This window comes from Leptopilina boulardi, unplaced genomic scaffold (genome assembly GCF_019393585.1).
Source record: "Leptopilina boulardi isolate dan_hultmark-lab unplaced genomic scaffold, ZJU_Lbou_2.1 LbouV2_372, whole genome shotgun sequence".
NCBI classification, from domain to species: Eukaryota; Metazoa; Arthropoda; class Insecta; order Hymenoptera; family Figitidae; genus Leptopilina; species Leptopilina boulardi.
Window position 1 is genome coordinate 2,956,917 of NW_026137943.1, and position 23,859 is coordinate 2,980,775.

At 25.7% G+C, this 23,859-nt stretch overlaps 2 protein-coding genes and 1 long non-coding RNA gene across 3 annotated transcripts in view; 1 reads left to right on the forward strand and 2 right to left on the reverse strand.

Annotated features, from left to right (window-relative positions):
• The window catches only part of LOC127287770 (polypeptide N-acetylgalactosaminyltransferase 2-like), a 201,757-nt gene extending 192,883 nt beyond the window's left edge, over positions 1-8,874 (forward strand). Inside the window, exons 4-10 of the mRNA XM_051314881.1 lie at positions 1,635-1,733; positions 3,919-3,986; positions 4,522-4,773; positions 5,257-5,472; positions 5,740-5,959; positions 6,507-6,717; positions 8,294-8,874. Coding sequence (XP_051170838.1) covers positions 1,635-1,733; positions 3,919-3,986; positions 4,522-4,773; positions 5,257-5,472; positions 5,740-5,959; positions 6,507-6,717; positions 8,294-8,563 — 1,336 coding nt within the window. The 3' untranslated portion in view covers positions 8,564-8,874. The remainder of the gene's footprint in view (positions 1-1,634; positions 1,734-3,918; positions 3,987-4,521; positions 4,774-5,256; positions 5,473-5,739; positions 5,960-6,506; positions 6,718-8,293) is intronic.
• A 3,132-nt stretch (positions 8,875-12,006) lies between these two features.
• On the reverse strand, positions 12,007-13,520 carry LOC127287771 (KRR1 small subunit processome component homolog). The gene is made up of 2 exons (XM_051314882.1): positions 12,671-13,520; positions 12,007-12,591 (listed from the first exon to the last, which is right to left on the reverse strand). The coding sequence occupies exons 1-2, from the start codon at positions 13,217-13,219 to the stop codon at positions 12,118-12,120; spliced, it is 1,023 nt and encodes a 340-aa protein (XP_051170839.1). The 5' UTR covers positions 13,220-13,520; the 3' UTR covers positions 12,007-12,117.
• Positions 13,521-19,036: 5,516 nt separating this feature from the next.
• On the reverse strand, positions 19,037-20,247 carry LOC127287731 (uncharacterized). Its single transcript, XR_007843915.1, has 3 exons — positions 20,191-20,247; positions 19,730-19,820; positions 19,037-19,053 (listed from the first exon to the last, which is right to left on the reverse strand). It is a non-coding gene; the product is annotated as an uncharacterized LOC127287731 (long non-coding RNA).
• Between the last annotated feature and the right edge of the window lie 3,612 nt (positions 20,248-23,859).

Below are 23,859 nucleotides of genomic sequence, written 5' to 3' on the forward strand. Positions count from 1 at the left end.
AAATCCCTGAGTAACGAATTTTTAACGAATCGAATCAATTTTTAAATTTCCCGCTATATTGGGTCCGCCATTTTGAATTTGTTAAATCTGACCTCAAATTTGGATTCAGCGACTCGGAACACACCTAAGGAATAATTTTTAAGTAAATATGGTCAATTTTTAGGGTTTCATGGCTCAGGCCCGAAAGCTCTTTGCAATAAAAAAAGCTTCTTAGTTTCAAAAAAAATTTGTGCATTAAATCAAAGAAACATTTATTTGAATTAAATAAAAAAATTTCTTTGAAACAAAAATAATTCTTTTTTTTTTTGAATAAAAAATAATTTGTTTGAAACAAATAAATTTTCTTTATATCAAAGAAAAATTTGTCAATGAAATTGATTTCTTTGAGTCAACGAAATAGTTTTTCTGTATATAGAGAGTATAGAATTATAAATAATTTAGCTTATAGAAGTTCTGTTATATTGATTTTAGAATTATATAATTTAGCTTCAATATACAATTTATTATACTGAGAGAAAATCAAGTAATAAAAAATTTTTTTTTTTCTTACCAATAAATAAGTGTATTTTTTTCTATTTAACAGATTTTTTTATTCCAATTTTCCAATGTTTGAGGGTGTGTTCACCTCTCTCTCTCTCTTACACTATACGTAATCTCAAAATCCAATAATTCTTAAAGTGCTTTTCAAAATTGAGGAAAACAGTCACATTGTTTAGAATCGACTTTCCAGGAGAGAGAGAGAGAGAGAGAGAGAGAGACTCGAGTGCATTGTCGAGAAGAAATAATGGATTTTAAATTCAGTATAAATTGGAATAAATAGAGATAAAATAAAGAATTCCTTAATCCCCCTTTTTTTTACTGCCCCTCCAATTTACAGGAGGAACATTAAAAATGAAAAACTAACCATTATTGAAAAATAATTTTCAAATTTTTTCAAAACAAATTTTCAATTTTTAAACATTTTTTGGTGGAAGGGGAATTTTTATTATAAAAATTACAATTACATTTGTTTATTATATATTTACTATATAACAAAAATATAAAACCAAAAAAAAATATTATACAAAAAAAATAAAAATTTATTTACTAGGTATATATTTATTTATTTAATAATTTATTATATATTTTTATATTATATTAATACTTTGCTATGAAAGAAAAATTAACTTTTTTTTAATAACAAAAAAATTAATTGCGAAATAAACATCAAAAAAAAGTTGGCTTTTAATTCACGGGATAAAATTATTATTATTATTTTGTTTTCTCATTGAGTTTTGCTTCATTAGGAATATTTTAAAGATACTTCTGTATTTTTGCATCGACTCAAAGAGTGTTCTTTACTTAAGAGAACTTCATCTTGAAGAAGAAACTTTACACTTTGATCTCTTATAATTAAAATTGGCTGCACCTTGCAATTTATCGGTATATGTGTGTTGAATATCAAAGTTAAGAATATTAAAAAAAAAAACTTATTCATTTTTTTATAATTTTAACTTTTATTCACTCTATTAATGAATAAAAATTTGAAAACTATTTTACCATTTATATTTTTAAAAAAACATATATATATATGAGAGAAATTAATTTAATCCATTGAATTCGAAAAGTTTAAATAATTGAAATTTATGTTTCAGGTGTCGAGTAAAACAATGGAAGCAAGATCTTCCGCCCACTTCGGTCATTATCACGTTTCACAATGAAGCTCGTTCGACTCTTCTGAGAACTGTTGTTAGGTAAATTATATAATTATATAATTTAATATATATACTAATTAAAAAAAAAATAACAACTTTTTAGGGTAACAATGACAAAAAAAAATTTTTTCATTTCCTTTTTTTTTCTATTTATTTTACGAGATACATTTTTTTTTTTTTTTTATGTCAAAGTAGAAAAATGTTTTTGTAAAGTATTTTTATGTCTCAAAAGAGAATGAAAAATGTTGTAATAAAATAAATCCAGTAAGAAAGAATTGAGCTATAAAATGAAAAATCCAATAAAAGTCTTATGAAAATAGGATCATGAAAATTTCAATTTTTTTTTTTTCTTTTTCATCGAAAAAAATAAAAAGCAATTTCTTTTACTTATAGCTTTTTGTCTCAATTACACAAAAGAAAATGTGAAAAAAAAAAAACTTTGACAATATAAGAAATATTTGAATGTAAAATCAAATTAAGAAAAGAAAATTGAATTTTAAATATAATATAATGGAGAAAAAAAAATGCGGAACATTTAATTTATTCTCAGGCATTAAGTTATTGATTTGGCTTGGATATATGAATGCACATTTGCATAGCAAGAGAGGTTTTTCCTTTGCAAAAGAGAAACGTGCATTTCAAAATGGAATATCAGAATCGAATATATATATCGAAGAAATAATCGAAGATCAATTTTTACCCCCTTTTTCATATATGTGTGTAGGTCACGACAAATTTATTTCGAGAAATAAATTGCTCATGTCATTTATTCTGTTTCAATTTTTCTGACCGATGAAGAACTTTAGCTTTTGACACTTTCGAATTTTTGTCTTGATTTTAAAAAATATTATTTATACAATATTTTATAATAATAAAATTAATTTTTTCTATTTATTTATTTTTTCTATTTATTTTATTTATAAATTTATTTTACTAATTATATATTGAAATTAATTTCTCTATAATAAATATAATATTTTGAGAATAGAATTTCAATTATAATTTCATTAAATTAAACAATTAATAATTGAAGAAATAAATTATCCGTTTTCATTGAGAGAATATCTCCCAAAATTTAGTTACAATAATTTCTATACGATCGAAATTTATGTTATGGACCACCTGCTATTATTCTTGTCTGCTTTAGTTTTCATTTAACCAATTTTCAATTTCATGCTTCAATTGTAATTACTGGGTTGAATTTTTAAATTTTGAAAAAAACCTTATTTCAATGATTTGTTAATGAAAATTGATTTGAAAAATTAAATTATTGAAAATTGATTTGAAAAATTAAATTATTGAAAATTTATTTCAAAAATTAATTTTGTCAATTATTTTGTAAATATTGTCAATATGAAATATTTAGTTTGCTTTAATAAATATTTGATGAGTTTAATTGGAATTTTCAGTATTTATAATTCTAATTAAACGAATTAAAAGCATATTTTCAAATAATAGTTCAAAAAATATATTTAATTAAGAAATTCATAAATATGGAAAATATATATGCATATAAAATATGTAGAAGATTTTTATTAATTTTTATATTAATAAATAAGAAAATAAATTCTTTTCCAAATGATTTAATGTGAAATTTTTTTTATCAACGATTTTATATTTAAGTTCTCAAGCCTGTCTGTGTAAGATGAAATTTATTATGGCATCATTTCTTTAAAGTGCGAAACTAATTATGAAATTTTTTCCTTTAATATCAAACACTTGAAGAAGATTTACATAATTTTTGGAATGTGTAAATTATCGAGTTTCCTCGCAAGGAGGAATGTTTCGAAATTCCATACTTTTTTAATTTAGAAAGTAATAAAATACTTGAAATATTTTTCAATGCAATCAAACAGTTATAAACGACTGCAATCTTTTAAATTACAAGATTATTATAATCATTGGATAAGAAAATTATTTTTGATTCAAATAATCCACTATTATCAAAATAAATATTTTTATTTTTCATTTATTTTTTATTTTATTTTTTATTTTAAATAATTTTTATTTGAATAAAATAAATTTTTTCTTCTGTATAAAGTACTTTACAAATACACTGAAATAATAATAATTATAATAATAAATAATAAATTAATGGATTCCAGTTACACTACAATTAAAAAATATTAAAATTAATAAAATTTGCAATTAAATAAAAAATTTTCGTGAATTTATTAAATTTAAAAAAATTTAATTGAAATGAAATACATATTTTTTTTTATAGCGTTCTAAATAGAAGTCCTGAGCACCTCATAAAAGAGATCATCTTAGTGGATGACTTCAGCGATCACCGTAAGTGCTTCTCTCAATAAAATTCCTCTATATATTAGCTTTATATATATATATGATGAAAACGCAAATAAAAGTTTTTCTTAGCGTGTCTTTAAAAAAAGAAAAACTTTTTCTATTAACTTATTCAACGCAATGATTTACATATTATTTTACTTGGTTTTTTTTTTATTGTATTTTCATTTCCCTTTTTATAAATGAAAGACAAAATTCTTTAAATTTTTCCTATTATTTATAAATTATTTCACTATTTAAATAATATTTAAAATATATAAAAAATTATTTTTAATTATAATAATTAAAATAATATTTTACAAGGCCTTTTACAATACAATAATAAATAAATAATAAGTAATAATAAAATTAATTTAATATAATAATAATTATTATTATTATATTATTTTTATAATTATTATTATTACTATTAATTACTAAATTATTTATTATTATTATTACTATTATATTTATATAATTAATAATAATAATACTAATTTATGAAAAGAAAATTTTTTATATTGGAAAAAAAATTTTTGCACAGCTGAGGATGGAGAAGAATTGTCAAAAATTCACAAAGTCCGAGTGATCAGAAATGAAAAAAGAGAAGGTCTTATGAGGTCGAGGGTGCGAGGTGCAGATGCAGCAACGGCCAATGTCCTCACTTTTCTGGATTCTCATTGCGAGTGCAATGCCGATTGGCTCGAACCTCTGTTAGAAAGAGTTGCTGAAGATCCAACCAGGGTCGTTTGTCCCGTTATTGACGTTATCAGCATGGATACTTTTCAGTATATTGGTGAGAAAAACAATCGTTTTTTTTTATTTTTTTTTTAGTCAATATTTTTTCACCGAAAAATAACAACGCAGAGATAATTTACTTTTTATTCTTTTTTTTTTTTTTATTTACTGTGTAAAATAAAAAAAAAAAATTTCTTTTAAATTTTCTATATAAAATCAAAATTAGATTTTAGTTATTTTTTTACGAAGAACGCAGGATAAAAAGTAAATATTTATTGTAAAAGTTATTTATTAATATTTTTTGGTAAAATTTTTATAAAATCAAAATTAGTTTTTTTTCAACCAATTTTTATTTGACAAAGCTTTATATATATATATATATATAAATTTCACTGATGCGACTTAAAGCGAATTGACATTTGAAGCCTGTAAAATTTCGTTGACATCACAGCAAGTATATACATATATATAGATAAGAACAAAATACGCGGTGAATCCTCCCCGAAGATAAGCTTAAGAGATTTTCCTTCATGATTTTCAGGTGCATCTGCAGATCTAAGAGGTGGCTTTGATTGGAGCCTAGTTTTCAAGTGGGAATATTTGAGTCAAGTCGAACGACAAGCGAGGCAAAAGGATCCCACTCAAGCGATAAGAACACCCATGATAGCTGGGGGACTCTTTGTCATCGATAAATCTTACTTTGAAAAGCTTGGAAAATACGACACGCAAATGGACGTTTGGGGTGGTGAAAATCTCGGTTAGATTAAATTTAGTACAAAAAAAAATTACTAAATGACAAAAAAATTTCTAATTTAAACGAAAATTTTTCTAATTAATAATAAAATTTTCTTTTAATCAACAATAAAAAAAATAATTATAATTATAATATAATAATTGTAATATAATAAAATAACAATTGTAAAAATAATATTTTTATTATAAGATTAAAAAAAAAAATACTACATAATTGAAAAAGTTTTTATCTAAAATTTTCAGGAAATTAATGCAAAAATTTTCTTCACAGAAATCTCGTTTCGCGTTTGGCAATGCGGAGGAAGCTTGGAAATTATACCCTGCTCTCGCGTGGGACACGTGTTCAGAAAACGTCATCCTTATTCCTTTCCTGGTGGTAGTGGAAATGTATTTGCAAGAAATACGCGAAGAGCTGCTGAAGTTTGGATGGATAATTACAAACAATTTTACTACAATGCCGTTCCCTTAGCAAGAAATATTCCTTATGGAAAGTATGTAATTTTCATATATTTTAAAATTCAAAATAAATTTTTCATTTTTATATTCACAATTTTTTTTTAAAACTAATTTTATCCTACACTTCTTAATAATATTATTAATAAAATAAAAATAACAAAATAAAATTTAAATTTATAATATATATTCACAATTTTTTTTTCCACCCAGAGAAATGATATATTTGTCTCAGAGCCTAATAAATATTTATTTGATTCAAATAAATTTTTATTTGATACGAATGAATTTTTATTCGATTTGAAATAAATTTCTATTTGATTTAAATAAATTTTTATTTGATTCAAATAAATATTTATTTAATTCGAATAAATTTTTATTTGATTTTGAATGAAAAATATTATTTACGCCAAATAAATAGACTAGTAGGCTGTGAGACAAATATACGTTTATTTAACACAAATATATTATATTTGGTTCAAATAAAACATTTCTCTGGATGTAAAAACTTATTTTATCTATACACTTTTTTTCAAATATTATTAATAACAATTAATTTTTAACAATATTATTATTTCTTTACAGTATTCAAGATAGAATGGAATTGAAAAGAAAGTTGCAATGTAAGCCATTTAGATGGTATTTGAAAAATGTTTATCCCGAATTAGTAATACCGACAAATGAAGGCGGGCCTGGAGGAGCTTTAAAACAGGGATCAGCATGTCTAGATAGTATGGGACATCTTTTGGATGGAAATGTGGGATTGTATCCTTGTCACGATACTGGCGGAAATCAGGTAATTAAATTATTTCTAATATTAATTAGAATAAATTATAAAGAAAGTTCTTTTAAATTTATAATTTTCTAAAAGTTGAAAAAAAATTTACTTTTCTAATTATAAATTTACAACGAGGGGTAAATTTATTGAATTAAAGTGTAAACTAATGTTGAATTATTCGGAAGTATCTACAAGTATTTAAAAATACTCCAAATTATATTCAACAATTTTAAATTATTTATTAAGTGTTTTCAATTTTTTCGAGAAAAATTGATTTTTCTTATTCTGTTGCGATTTAGGTTAAATTGGTATGTTTTTTTAAACGTAATACGTGTTGTTTTAAAGTAAAAAAATAAAAGAGACATGCTGATTAAGTTTATTTGACTTTGTAAGGAATTTTTTCATTTTCCAGGAAAACATTCTATTTTAAAAAATCGAAAAAAATTGATTATTCTTAGTCTATTGCAATTTAGGTTCAATTGGTAGGTTTTTTTGAAGGTATTTTAAAGGTACTAAAGGTAAAAAAATAATAGAGACATACTGATTAATTTAAATTGACTTTGTAAGGAATTTTTTCATTTTCCAGGAAAACATTCTATTTTAAAAAATCGAAAAAAATTGATTATTCTTAGTCTATTGCAATTTAGGTTCAATTGGTAGGTTTTTTTGAAGGTATTTTAAAGGTACAAAAGGTAAAAAAATAATAGAGACATGCTGATTAATTTTATTTGACTTTGTAAGGAATTTTTTCATTTTCCAGGAAAACATTCTATTATAAAAAATCGAAAAAAATTTATTATTCTTAGTCTATTGCAATTTAGGTTCAATTGGTAGGTTTTTTTGAAGGTATCTTAAAGGTACAAAAGGTAAAAAAATAATAGAGACCTGCTGATTAATTTTATTTGAATTTGTAACGAATTTTTTCATTTTCCAGGAAAACATTCTATTTTAAAAAATCGAAAAAAATTGATTATTCTTAGTCTATTGCAATTTAGGTTCAATTGGTAGGTTTTTTTGAAGGTATCTTAAAGGTACAAAAGGTAAAAAAATAATAGAGACCTGCTGATTAATTTTATTTGAATTTGTAACGAATTTTTTCATTTTCCAGGAAAACATTCTATTTTAAAAAATCGAAAAAAATTGATTATTCTTAGTCTATTGCAATTTAGGTTCAATTGGTAGGTTTTTTTGAAGGTATTACGTGTTGGTTTAAGGTAAAAAAATAATAGAGACATGCTGATTAATTTTATTTGACTTTGTAAGGAATTTTTTCATTTTCCAGGAAAACATTCTGTTTTAAAAAATCGAAAAAAATTGATTATTCTTAGTCTATTGCAATTTAGGTTCAATTGGTAGGTTCTTTTGAAGGTATTTTAAAGGTACAAAAGGTAAAAAAATAATAGAGACATGCTGATTAATTTTATTTGACTTTGTAAGGAATTTTTTCATTTTCCAGGAAAACATTCTATTTTCAAAAATCGAAAAAAAATTGATTTTTCTTATTCTGTTGCTGTAATTCAAATTTTGATTGTATAAAAAATAAATATTTGTACATAAAATAAATGTTTACATAAAATTTGTTAATTTTTTCAAGGAATGGTCACTGACAAAAGATGGACTCATTAAACATCACGATTTATGTTTAACTCTAACGACATACGCTAAAGGAACAACGCTTCTGATGCAAATTTGTGACGGCAGTGAAAATCAAAAATGGCGTTATCTCGAGGGTGGTCTTATAAGTCATTCGAGAATTCCAGTTTGTATAGATACAAAATATCACGCGCAACGTGGAATCACAGCGGAAAAATGTGATTCCAATTTAGAAAGTCAAAGGTGGCATCTCTATAATCATGGCCATTAAAATTATCCCAAAAAATGGACCACAAGACTAAAAATTTCTTGACACACAAAAAATATATTGAGTAGCAATATTATTTCTATACATAAATAAAATAAAAAAAAACAAAAATATATATAAATATATATAAAAAGCGCATTGAACCGAGAAAGCGTTTACAATTCGCGTCGATTGAAAATTTATTATATAAAAAGTGATAATAAACCGGAATGTGACTATATAGAAAATTGTGTCAATACTATATGGAATGAAGAAGAGTCTCGAGAGGAAAACCGGTGACAATTTCTTTCAGAGAAATTTTTTTTTTTTTTTTTCTTTTTTTTCTGAAAAGACATAAAATAAAGTGATGACGTCCGAGCGTTGATCTCTGTATTATATTGACTGTAAAGAGAATGAAAGGAGCTTGTGAAAATTGTAAAATATCAGTTCGTAAAATCGAATTGAATTTTTTTTTTTCGTTTAATTCAATTTTATCAAAAGAAAATATTTTTCTTTATCGAAAAAATTAAAATTAAATAATTCACGAACTGAAATTCAAATATTGTCAAACAAAAAAAAAAAAAATAATTTCCAATTCTGTTCAACTTCTCTAAAATGTTTTATTAATTATTTTTCACCGATCGTCAAGTACCTATTGCAGTCAACATGAAATTTGAGCTCTCGAGTTTTAAATATTGAGACTGGAATTGAATTACTGACATATTGGATATTGGAATTAAATAATTGACAATTACGAATATCGATTGTATATTATATATATGCAAAAAAATGCAATCTTAAAAAGCCATTAAATCTGCTTTTTCTGCTCCTATTGTAAATAAAATAGTAATAATTAATGTGTTCGCAAACTTGGAACAAAGCAGTTCCACAAAACAATACGAAGACTAAAAAAAAAAACAAACTGCGAATGCCAAAGACAAAGAAGCATCTGCTTCAAAAGCATTTTTTTAAAAAAAAAGTACTTCCATTCGTTATGAAGGTTTTAAGCACAATTAATTTTTTTTTAAACTTTATGCCAGTACTTATTTTAGCGAAATTTTTTTAGTTATAGATTTCTATGACTTTTCGATTAGTTGAAAATTTTTAATACTCATTATTGATAGAGAAATTTTTTTTCAAGAAAGAAGAAAATTATTAATTTTTCTAACGTGAGATTGTAAAGCAGAATTATAAAGAAATTGATAATTATATCGATTATTGTAATTTAGAAAATTATTTACAAGACTGTTTTTAAATTAATAATTAAATGTCGTCTTTTTATTATATTGTACAATATAATCGTTTAATTTATTAAATTATGATACGAAAATTAATTACTTGGGTAATTAAAAATAAATTAGTCGATTATATCGTACAAATATACTAATTATAATTGTAATTTTATAAATAATTATCGATTTTTCAATTTTTATTTCTGTTTTAATTTTGAAATGAGGTACAGAAATATTTTTAGTCTCCAAACTAATTGTATCGAAACAGAGAATTATTTTTGTATTTTCTACAAATATAAATTTGTACATTTACTTGGTTGTGTGAATGGATAGAATGATGATTCGACAGCTTAATTGGAGAATATTTCTCACATAAAAATATATTTAAACATCAAGTCAAAAAGACTTTTGTAATGATGATTTAAACAGTAATATTTCAAAAAAAAAAAAAGTGATAAATATTTGAAATCACGCTGTGCGTATTTTACAAATACATATATTAGTAATTTTTACTAAAAACGCCTGGCTGTGTCATTTACATGATAATTTATCATAAATGATATTGAAATTTTAATTTTATTTTTTTTACTAAATTCTAAATTATGACTTCAATTATATAATTACAATTATTGTTATTGTTTTATATTTAAATCGTTTATTTTTTATATAATTTTTTTTTCTATTTTTCTGAAAAGAAATTAGTGTAGAGAAAAAATTGTTTGATTTTATTTTTATTTAAATATAAGTAGAATTGTTTTTTTTCGGTAAAAATTAGTTTTGTTGCGCAATCAAGAGTATAATATCAAAATTATTTTTAAAATCAAAAAAATTTTGTTAATGGAATTTTTAAAAGTTAAAAATATTTAAAATAAAATAAATGTCCGATACAGCCATGCATTGAAATTTCTATAGGCATATTTTACAAAAAAAAAAATGTTGTGAAATATTAGTTTTTGTACACATTAGAATTTTTATACCTGCGACATTTCTTGTTAAGACACTAATAATAATAATATTACAATTTTTTAGTTTCCAATACCTAATTTTCGTTATATTAAACATTCAAAATTTTTTTTTTATTCTCTTAATTTAAATCTTAAAAATTTTTAATGTTTTAATATTTTAAGTTTCCGTTACTTAATGTCTTAAAAAAAAAAACATTTGTAATTCCTTCTTTTATGTTTTTCTCCTTTTTTTTAATTTTAAATTCCTATAACAAAACCTTATACAATTTTGTTAAAGAGAAAAACAAAAATTTGAATTACAAAGTGTTTTAACGCAAGTGATTTGTTAATTAGTGAAATTTAATTGTGAATGGCGAATGATATCGTAATCGCATATAATAATTGTAAATACACATATATAGATTTATTATTCTCTAATTATAATAAAAAAAAAGCATTGTACTTCCAAAATTAAAAAAAAAAATGTAAAAAAATAGTAGGAATATCGTGAAAGCATGTGTACTAGAAAAACTCCATTAATGTTAATATCAATGTATATCAGAAAAAGTTTTATTCCAGAAATGTGGTTCATATGAAACATATATATAGATTTTTTTAATACTTGTACATTGTCTGCCAGTGATTAATTATTAATTATTAATTAATTATTGATTGTTAGTGATCATCATAAATTATTACAGTTTAAAAAAGTCATTTTTTACCTACTTTTTAATTGTTCTTACATTTTTAATGCGTCGATACGTTTCATTTTTTTTTTTTTTTTTTTTTTTTAACATTGGAATTGTAAAATAATAAAAGAGATTATTAAGAAATAATAAAAGAATTGCTTGTACTTCATAAGGCAATGAAAAATTGTATCATAATAGTTAAATAATGAAACATGTATATTATCCATATGTTTACAATAAGGAAACTCTATCATAATAATTATACCTAAATAGGCCTTTTTTAATAAAAACTATGGATATTTCCATAAAAACTGTTTCGTTTCATTATTTAATCATCCTTGTATTTAAAAAAAAAAAGTAATTTTCTTATATTCAAAATTTAAAAAAATTTATTTTGAAGTAAAAATAGATTTGAATTTTAAAAATCAATTTTCCCGGCTATTTGCGCTCTCTGGTGGTAAAATAATAAAACTTCGATGAACTCTAACGATAATTTACCGTACGAGCTCGTTGAGTTTAATTATTTTACCACCAGAGAGCACAAATAGCCGGGAAAATTCAAAATAATCAACAGAATTTAAAAATATTCGCTAAAATACATCTAATAGAAAAAATGAATTTATTCATTAATTCATACATCAACGATATAAAAGTGTAATTATTTTTTTTTTTATACATAAATACTTATAATGCAAACTTTTATCCCTATTATATCACGACTTTTTATGTTTTTTAAAACTTTTTTTAACTTTATCTCTAAATTGATTAACATTAAAGTCATTTTTCTTTTGCTCTGTTATTTTGGAAATTTCATCTGGTGGTACAAATGCTTCGGCACGTTTCTCCTCACGTTTTTTCGTTGCTTCCTCATGCTTTTTATCCAATTGTTTCTTGGCTCTAGCGCGTTTTTGTTCTTTTGTAAGGAAATATTCTCCAGATGCCAATTGTTTATCAACTGTTCTCTCCTCCTGAGCTGGTGGGAATGGTGTATATGGTTTTTTAATTTTCTTATTCTTTGGTTGCTTTCGTTTACTAATATTTTTTGTGGTGAATTTCGGTAAATATTTCTCCCAATTTTCATTCTTTAACGTTGGATTCTTTGATAATTCCCGTTTAATGAATAGAGCCTTTATATTATAAATTGGATGAACAACATTTTTCATATTGTCCTCAACGATACGTCTCACCTGAAAAAAAAAAAAAATTTATAAATTTTGATTTTTATTAAAATTATTTATAGTTTTCAAAAAGGGAAAGGATTATTACCTGTTGTAGGCCCTTGTATGGACCAACAGCAGAAACGGTGTTACCCTGAACAAGAACATAACAATCAGTGAGTAATTCAATAGACTTCAATGTACATCCATTTGGTCCAATGAGTCTTTGTCGTCTTTTAACAAATTTCTCTTTATTTCTAACTAAAGAGGAAATTTTAATAATATCCGAACCACGATCATCTTGTAAAACTTTAACAGCCTGTTCAAAGGGCACAGAACGTGCTATTAATTTTATCATGTCACGACCTTTTACAATAATATAGGGATCCCATGTTTTTCTCGTTGTTCGTACAGTCATGCTACCTTCAATAAGATCCAATTCAGCTTTAATACAATGTTCATTGAGTGCTTTTTGCACTAATGGCCAACATTGCTTTAAATAATGTTCACGATATTTTGGAAAAAGTGTTGCAAATGAACTTTCCTCCAGTAGACGATTTGGATTGTCCTCTGCTTTAAATGTTGGTACTTTTAATGACCATGCATTTTCCACTGGTCCATTAATTTTTCCAATATCTTCACTTTCGGAATCAGTCATTTTTTTGGCGAATTATTTCAATTTATTCTTTTTATTTTTGCATTAAATATGATTATTATTGTAGTGGCACAATTTTTTTTTTTTTAGGTTAGGTTCGTTAATTTGAGTATTTCTTCTAAAAAAAAAGCACTTTTTTGAACAATTTTTTTTCACTGTTTTGGAGATTTTTATTTAAACAATATTATATGATTTTTGTATAAAACGGCACTATTTTATATTTTAAAATACCAAAAAAAAAATTGTATTTTAAAAGTTATCATTCGCACGTGTTGTACTATTATTTTGAGAAGTTAGTTCACAATTCTGACGCGTGAAGACGCTGCTAGTATAGAAAACTGAGAAAATATTTGGAAACTAAATTTTTGACTTTTTTGTCGCATTTGATAGAGAATAAAATTATCTTTTTTATTAATTATGTGTTTTTAATGAAATTGAATGTAGTTAAAAAATTATATTCTTTTAAAATTTAATTAAAAGTCTAGTCTGCTCAATGAAAATTTTTAAATAGCTGCAATATTTTAATTGTACAAATCATTGCATTTTTAGAGTTTAACCCTTAAATATTTGAAGAGCTCCACGGAATAACGATCTATGGCACAATTGAAAAGTTTGGTTATGAGCTTTCAAAAAACGTAAATTTTCATGAAATTTGTAATAAGTATGTATATGTAAATTGTTATTTATTACACTTTTGGTAACTATTATTAATTCTATTAGTTACAATAATTCATGCCCGTGAAGTTAGCACCACAACTTAATCAAAATCAATTTTTTTTTATTCTAAACGTTTGTTGGTCGTTTGATAGTGTTTGATAGTTGATATTTAACGTTTGATAGTAATAATTAGAAAAAATAAACAAAAATCAAATTTTGGTGTGCTATTTTCACACTGCACCCCAAATTAAAAAAAATACTAATTTTTCATTTGTAAACGTTTGTTGGTTGTTTGATAGAGATTGATAGTCAATTCTGAACGTTTGATAGTTGAAATAATAATAAATATAAACATTATCAAAAACATCTATCCATGTCGCATCCCTCCATTTGCACATGCGCAAAACATACTTTCGCGGCATTTTCAAAAAACAGGAACAAATTTTCCTCTTCGATTTTAGAAACAAAATGTAATACTTCAAATTTTTATTCATATATCATACAATTAAATACTCTCCTTTCAAAATTGTCAAATTTTAATTCCAAACGTTTGTACGCAGTTTAATATTGATTAATGGTAGACTAATATCGTTTGATAGTGATTGATAGTTCATTATTTTCGTTTGATAGAGATTTAAAATTAACTAAAATCATTTGATAGTGATTGATAGTTGATTATTTTCGTTTGATAGTGATTTATAATTGACTAAAATTATTTGATAGTGAATAATAATTGGCTGAAATCGTTTGATAGTTAATTATTATTGGCTAATATCGTTTGATAGTGATTGATAGTTGATTATTATAGTTTGATAGTGATAGATAGTTAATTATTATCGTTTGATAGTGATTTATAATTAAATAAAATAGTTTGATAGTGAATAATAATTGGCTGAAATCGTTTGATAGTTAATTATTATTGGCTAATATCGTTTGATAGTGATTGATAGTTGATTATTATAGTTTGATAGTGATTTATAATTGACTAAAATCGTTTGATAGTGAATAATAATTGGCTGAAATCGTTTGATAGTGATTGATAGTTAATTATTATCGTTTGACAGTGATTTATAATTGACTAAAATCATTTGATAGTGAATAATAATTGGCTGAAATCGTTTGATAGTTAATTATTATTGGCTAATATCGTTTGATAGTGATTGATAGTTGATTATTATAGTTTGATAGTGATAGATAGTTAATTATTATCGTTTGATAGTGATTTATAATTAAATAAAATAGTTTGATAGTGAATAATAATTGGCTGAAAGCGTTTGATAGTTAATTATTATTGGCTAATATCGTTTGATAGTGATTTATAATTAAATAAAATAGTTTGATAGTGAATAATAATTGGCTAAAATCGTTTGATAGTTAATTATTATTGGCTAATATCGTTTGATAGTGATTGATAGTTAATTATTATCGTTTGATAGTGATTGATAGTTAATTATTATCTTTGATAGTGATTTATAATTTATAATCATTTGATAGTGAATAATAATTGGCTGAAATCGTTTGATAGTTAATTATTATTGGCTAATATCGTTTGATAGTGATTGATAGTTAATTATTATCGTTTGATAGTGATTAATAATTGACTAAAATCATTTGATAGTGAATAATAATTGGCTGAAATCGTTTGATAGTTAATTATTATTGGCTAATATCGTTTGATAGTGATTGATAGTTAATTATTATCGTTTGATAGTGATTGATAGTTAATTATTATCTTTGATAGTGATTTATAATTGACTAAAATCGTTTGATAGTGAATAATAATTGGCTGAAATCGTTTGATAGTTAATTATTATTGGCTAATATCGTTTGATAGTGATTGTTAGTTAATTATTATCGTTTGATAGTGATTAATAATTGACTAAACTCATTTGATAGTGAATAATAATTGGCTGAAATCGTTTGATAGTTAATTATTATTGGCTAATATCGTTTGATAGTGATTGATAGTTAATTATTATCGTTTGATAGTGATTGATAGTTAATTATTATCTTTGATAGTGATTTATAATTTATAATCATTTGATAGTGAATAATAATTGGCTGAAATCGTTTGATAGTTAATTATTATTGGCTAATATCGTTTGATAGTGATTGATAGTTAATTATTATCGTTTGATAGTGATTAATAATTGACTAAAATCATTTGATAGTGAATAATAATTGGCTGAAATCGTTTGATAGTTAATTATTATTGGCTAATATCGTTTGATAGTGATTGATAGTTAATTATTATCGTTTGATAGTGATTGATAGTTAATTATTATCTTTGATAGTGATTTATAATTTATAATCATTTGATAGTGAATAATAATTGGCTGAAATCGTTTGATTGTTAATTATTATGGGCTAATATCGTTTGATATGCTGATTTATAGTTAATTATTGTCGTTTGATAGTGATTTATAATTGACTAAAATCGTTTGATAGTGAATAATAATTGGCTGAAATCGTTTGATAGTTAATTATTATTGGCTAATATCGTTAGATAGTGATTTATAGTTGATTATTATAGTTTGATAGAGATTGATAGTTAATTATTATCGTTTGATAGTGATTTATAATTAAATAAAATAGTTTGATAGTGAATAATAATTGGCTGAAAGCGTTTGATAGTTAATTATTATTGGCTAATATCGTTTGATATTGATTTATAATTAAATAAAATAGTTTGATAGTGAATAATAATTGGCTAAAATCGTTTGATAGTTAATTATTATTGGCTAATATCGTTTGATAGTGATTGATAGTTAATTATTATAGTTTGATAGTGATTGATAGTTAATTATTATCGTTTGATAGTGATTTATAATGGACTAAAATCATTTGATAGTGAATAATAATTGGCTGAAATCGTTTGATAGTTAATTATTATTGGCTATTATCTTTTGATATTGATTTATAGTTGGCATAAATCGTTTGATAGTGTATGATAGTTTATCAATATCATTTGATGCTGATTGAAAGTTGATTAATATCGTTTGATAGTGATTTATAGTTATCTAAAATGGTTTAATAGTGATTGATAGTTGATTATTATCGTTTGATAGTGATTTACAATTGACTAAAATCGTTTGATAGTGATTGATAGTTGATTATTATCGATTGATAATGATTTATAATTGATTATTATAGTTTGATAGTGATTTACAATTTACTTAAATCGTTTGATAGTGATTAATAATTAATTATGTATTATCGTTTGAATGTGATATGCAATGGACTAGAATCGTTTGATAATGATTGGTAGTTGATTTTTAACGCTTGATAGTGATGTATAATTCACTAGAATAGTTTGATAGTCTTTGATAGTTAAAATTCAAGGTTTGATAGAAATAATTAGTAAAAATATTTCACACACAAAAATTGTGTGTCATTTTCACAAAGCACCCTATTTTCAATAAATTATTGATTTTCCTTTTACATTCGTTTGTTAGTCGTTTGATAGCAATTGATAGTATATTATAAACGTTTAGTAGTCCAAATTAAATTAGATATTAAAGTTATAAAAAAAATCTGTCCGATCACTGCAACCCGACTCTGCGCATGCGCACAAAATAAGTGGCGGACGATTCAAATATCTTCAAATAACATTTATTTATTAGGGTCACTTCAACAACAGCAATAAATACTATACATTATCAAAAAAATTTTAACAAAGAAAAATCGGTAAAAAATAATTATTTTCATTTAAAGTGAGGAGTAAAAACTCAGAGGCCAGACTTTGGTGCAAGTTGAAATATTTTATCAATCATTCGAATATTATATTGTATAGTGGAAGATTTTTTTAGCAAATACCGAATTTATATCGATTAATTTAAAAAATCTATAATTCATTACAATTTGGGTGCTAACTTCATGCCACACCCCAATTTAATTGTTAATTAATTTTTTTATTTATACCGTTTGTTAGTCGTGTGTTAGTTAAGGTTTAGCGTTTGATAGTGAAAATTAAGTAATTAACAATTATTTTCAGTTGAGCACAGGAATATGTTATCGAATGCCAGACTTTGGTGCAAGTTGAAATATTTTATGCATCATTCTGATATAATTTTATCTCAAGAAAGATTTTTATTAGCAAATACCAGTGCTAAAATCAACGTGACGCAATCGGAACGCATAGTTTTAGATCCAATTGGAGAAAGGCCTTTTTTATACATTTTCTACGTTAGAAAAGGACAGTGATACACCCTAATGCATATAATTATGTATACTGTTCTTCCGGTCTTCTGACATTTTGAATAGTCGTTTACATTTCTATAAAAATATTGTTAGTTCATGACGAATAAGTTAGTTCATACGTCACGAAATAACAATATTTGTATAAGAATGTTATGAATTTTCAAAACGTCGGCAAACTGGAAAGACAGCAAATATGCATTAGGGTGTATGTATGTGTCCTTTTCTATCACATGCACCTCATTCGCGAAGCTATTATGCGTTGGCCTTTAAATCGCGAATGGTGATTTTGGCGAGTGGGACAATGGAAACATACCGTCTCTGGGGTGCTACCTTTCATCTCAAATTGAAAGTAAGGGTACGGTCACACTATCTCATACATGCACTGTGTATGCATGAGATAGTGTGACCGTACCCTAAAGAATGTGTATTAAATCGAATTCACAATCTTCAAATGACTAGTTTCACAACTCTCTATTTATACGAATTGTAAATTGAACGAAAAATTATTTTTCGAAAAAACATTTGATCTAAAGGCCAACGCAGAATAGAAACGTAACCGGAATCGCAATCGTAATCGTAAACGGAAGAATGAGTTAGAGAAGGATACACAATATACCTATCCTTCTCTAACTCATTCTTCCGTTTACGTTTGCGATTGCGTTTACGATTACGACGCTATTCTGCTCAGGCCTTAACTTGAAATTGTGCTAATTATGGAGCATTTACACCTAGGGTAAAAATTGTCCAGAATGGAAAATCTATATTGGAGTAAGAGAGACAGACTGTGTATCTGTCTCTCTTACTCCAATGTAGATTTTCCTTTCTGGACAATTTTTACCGAAGGTGTAAATGCTCCATTATATTTTAATCAAATTCCTATTTATTATAATGTGAAATTACCATAATTTCTATATGTCGGAATCACCACTTGACCTAATTTTCAGCTGATCCAATTATCAAATGCTATAATGTAGAAGTAACTGAAATGCCAATTCATAGTTCATAGAATGATAATTTTTATTAAATACAATACTTCATAATTTTTATTATCCGATTAATAACATAATTTAAACAGCATATTTCATATTTTTATTTATCATAAACTAAATACGTTGTAATTATTATTTAGCAGAATTTCATTTATTTCGTTTCACATCTTAACCTAAAGTGAAAATTCAAGAACTTTAATTTAACGTCTACGTTTATGCTAATGTCACAAAAAATTCTATTCTGGAAACTCCTTAACGAAAATGAATAGCTTCGGGAAAGACATTCGCGAACGTGCAACATGAGTTAGAAAAGGACAGAGATATATTCGTATCCTTTTCTATCTCATGCATTTCGTTCGTGAACGACTTTCGCAAATCTATTGTGCATTAACCTTAAAAGCGGAAACGCTATCGAGAGAATGAGTAAGAGAAGGATGGACACATATATCTGTTTTTTTCAGCTCATTCACTTTCAAGAGTCTATTTTGCGTTGGCCTTATGGAGCATTTACACCTTCGGTAAAAATTGTCCAGAACGAAAAATGTACATTAGAGTAAAAGAGACAGATTCACAGCCTGTCTTTCTTACTCTAATATAGATTTTCCATTCTGGACAATTTTTACCGTAGGTGTAAATGCTCCATTATGGCGATGAACTGTGACTGTACCCTTATATTCCGGAGAGTATATTTTTCTCTTGCATGTGGTATAAACCGTTGTTTGCAGTCATTGAATTATTATTTTATCCCACTGGAATGTCTTTTATTAAATAAAAATACATTAATATAAATATATTACGTGGCAGCGTATGTGAATTTGGGAGTTTATAAAGCTACTTATTTGTAGTTTTAAACAATTACAAATTATATTGACTCTTAATGTGCAGCATTTATAGTGATGATTCATAGATTCAAAAAAATTGTATAATATGTGACACTATGTGAATGTGCAAGTTTATAAAGCTACTTAATTGTAGTTTTATACAATTATAATTTTTATTGACTCTTATTGAGCAGAATTTGTATAGTGATTCAACGATTTTAAAGAGAATATTTAATATTTTATATATATTAAATAAACTCTTGTATAAAGTTATATAGTGTTCTGCACTGAATAAATTTCGGATAACTTTCATAAAGTGATGATTTATAAAGGTAAATGTGGGCAATACATATGTGCCTTTTTTCTGGATTTGTCATATACTGAGAAAAATTTTCCGTCGCTTCAAAAGCGTTTAGTATCAAAAGTATAAAAATCACTCAATGTGACTGTTGTGATTTCACATTTAAACATTCTTAGCAGGTTTTCTCGCAAAATACTTGATAAATTAAGTTAAAATTTTGTAGAGAATTCGAAAATAGTGTAAGTACTCGACGTCATTAAATTGTCTTTAAATGTGCAATTATTCAAAATTAAATTTCCATTAGCACCCAACAGCGTTTTCTTATATCTTCTTTAGCTCACTCTATCCAGTATTTTGCGAGAAAACCTGCAAAGAATATTTCCATGTAGAATCACAGCAATCACACGACCTAAAAGCTTTTGCTTTTACATAAATTATTTTCCTACTTTTAGCAGAAATGTTAAAGATTCAATAAAATATATTTTTCTTAGTGTATAAAAGTACGACTCTGATTAAGTGTGAAGTTCCATGACGATAGAATGTAAAAGTTGCAAAAGAGATTTATATTACTATCATGATGTCGCTTCACTCATATTTATAACTTGCTGCACTTAACATCGTCATGGTACTTCACTTTTTATATTTCACTACAATTTTCACATGTATGTTTTCTATTCTTAGATGCCACCTTCAGCTTTAGTTGACATCAGTAGCGCTGTAAATGCTGTGTGCTTATTTGCAGAAAATTTATCTGATGGCAGCATACCTGTATATTCTGATCAATTTTATGCAAACATTAGCAAAGCATTAAATGGAAAATGGACTGCACACAACGTCTACATAAATTTTAAAAATAATAGAAGAGAACTTCGAACAAAAGTATTTCAAAAATTAGGAATAAAAGAAAAAGTAACCGACGATGTAGCAAATGTTGAAAAAGAAATAACAAACAGTGATGATTCATCGACTGAAAATGAAACTTCTGATGGTGAAGGTTCAAAATATGAAATTCCAATTATTTCTAATTTTTCTAAAGGAAATATTTTCGATTTAAAAATTGAAAGTGAATCATGGGAAAAAATAAAACCTGTTATTCGTGAATACGGTAACAGAGAATATATAACATTAAAACCTGGCGAATGGACCGACGTTATTGCTGATACGTTTTTAATGCAATACAGATTACCTTGCGCTTTTTCTTTCAAGTTTTGCAAAGTATCAAATAAAATTGATCGTCCTTTTTTATACATTTACGCAAAGTGTAAGAGTAGTAAGTGTGGAAATGAATTAAAAGCATTGTGCAACGAAGAACCAATTGCTGGTGCGGACGTGTGGTTACAGGTAAAATGTACTGATACCAGATTACATAATCATGAAGTTGTTCAAAGACAACTTCGCAACAAGAAACGTCGGGATGTAGGAGAAAAAGTTTTGAGAGAAGGAGCAGCAAATTGTAGAAGAAATATGGCAAGAGGAACGGTTGAATTAGGAGATTTAAATGCTCCTACTTTGCCCACAAATGACGTTTTGAGAAAACTTCTACAAGAATGTAGGGATAAAGAACTTGGAATCAATGTTAAAGATGGGAATAACCCAGTGGAGATTTTAACAAAATTAAAATATAGTCCTCCTTATGCTGGTTCCATTAACTTTGTGGGTGCTGATCCTTTCCAGTTACAATACTTGTTGCCGGAGCAAATATTTTTAACGAAAGAGTACTTTCGTTTTACGAAAAACGAGTCTTTTGTTTGCTTAGATAGCACATCAAGTTTAGTGACTCCAGTAACTTCCGTAAAAGATGTAAAAGCGCCGGCTATTTTTCTATTTGAAATAGTTATCAATTTTAACAAAACTACTGTTTCCGTAGGACAAATGTTGTCTGCAGGTTTGGATACTAACACAATTTTATTTTGGCTTAATTCTTGGTTAATAAAAGTTGGCATTGTACCGAAACAGGCTGTCTGCGATTATTCGTACGCATTGTTAGGAGCCATGTGTCTGTCTTTTAATCGTCTGAGTATAAATGATTATTGCAGAACATGCTTCTTAGCATTAACTGAATCTAAAACTAAGATTCGTCCTGCAACTACATTTATAAGAGTAGATGTAGCACATCTTATTGCCATATTTTGTAGACTTAAATGTTTCAATGTTAACAACGTAGCAGTTAAAGATTTTTTTTTACGCTGCATTGCTTTAATGATATCGTGTACAACTTTTGAAACATTCGAAAAAATTTTACTTTTGACTCTGATCGTATCATCACACAAATACGACGGCGAAATAGTAGATTCATTACAACCTTCTGCGGCTGAATCAGCTAGACTAGAGTTATTAGATTACATGGCAAAGGAAAAGCATAACGCGATGCAATTAATACCTGACGAGCATAGTATTCAATTCAAAAATATCTCCAAAAAAATGGAATCAAGTGGGCTAAATATAAATTTTGAAGACTCCTTAAACGAAGAAGTTGTTGATGATATCAACATTTTACAATGGATAAACCGATTAAAACTTGAAGCCGAAAAAGATAAAAATACTGTACACTCGAGAGTAAATGCATATTATATGCCACAATTTTTTGAGCACTTACTTCTAAAATCTAAAGAATTTGTATTGTGGACTGGTGTGATGATTACTTATTTTCAAACGCAATGTATAAGAGCAACGAGTTGTTATGTAGAAGGAAATTTCGGAGAGTTAAAAAACAATATAATTGAAGGTATTCTTGCAAGATTCCGAGCTGACAAATTCTACAGAATCCATTTTAAAGCACTAAAAGGTCAAACCTTAATAGCGACAACTGCCATTACTAAAGCCTTTGTTTCCCAAATGGAGGAATCTCAGCAAACATCTATAATTGTTGAAGAAAAATCAGATATTAATGTTAATAATCTGGAAAGCGAAGTAGACTCTGAAATTTTTGCTAACGAAAGTCAAATACCTGCTCACAGTACTGCATTAGAAATTAAAGTAAACAGCTCAAAAGGATTCGATACTCCAACAAATGACCTTCTTTTCTCTGAAAACTGGAGAAATCAGGGAGAAGATGTTTCAAAGGAAGAAATAAAAGAAAATGTTTATTTCCAGCAACCAGAAAGAAAAATTCAAGTTTTACATGGTAGACAAGATGTAGCTCCTTTGATAAAAGAAAATATGACTTCGATACAACTTTTAGAAAATGGAAACAATTTTACAAAACCCATAAACATTAATAATCAGAAATACATCATTACAAACACGTGTCCTTTTGATGCAACCGTTCAAATCTTAGCAGTGGGTGCCAAAGATTTACCAGAGTATTTTCACCACATTCAGAAGTCAAAAAATTCAACATGCAAGTTTATTTTAGAATTTATCAAAAGTGGCACAGAAAATTCTATTTACGTTCAACGATGTGCAATTTTAAAGAACTTTATTGATCCTACAAGATCATCAACTAAAATAATGAAACTTGACGCAAAATCGCTAAATAATGAACATGAAGTAAGTTGTTTTTCTAATGTATTAGATATGTGGACTTTTCTTATGCAAAATGAACCAAGTGTTTTTCGAATTTCAAAATGTTCATGTAATCACAAGAAAATCGATGAGATTCCTTATTTACGGATTAACCATAAAAATATATTGAAAAACAGTTTTAAAGCACTTCCACAGAGTTTAATATTTGAA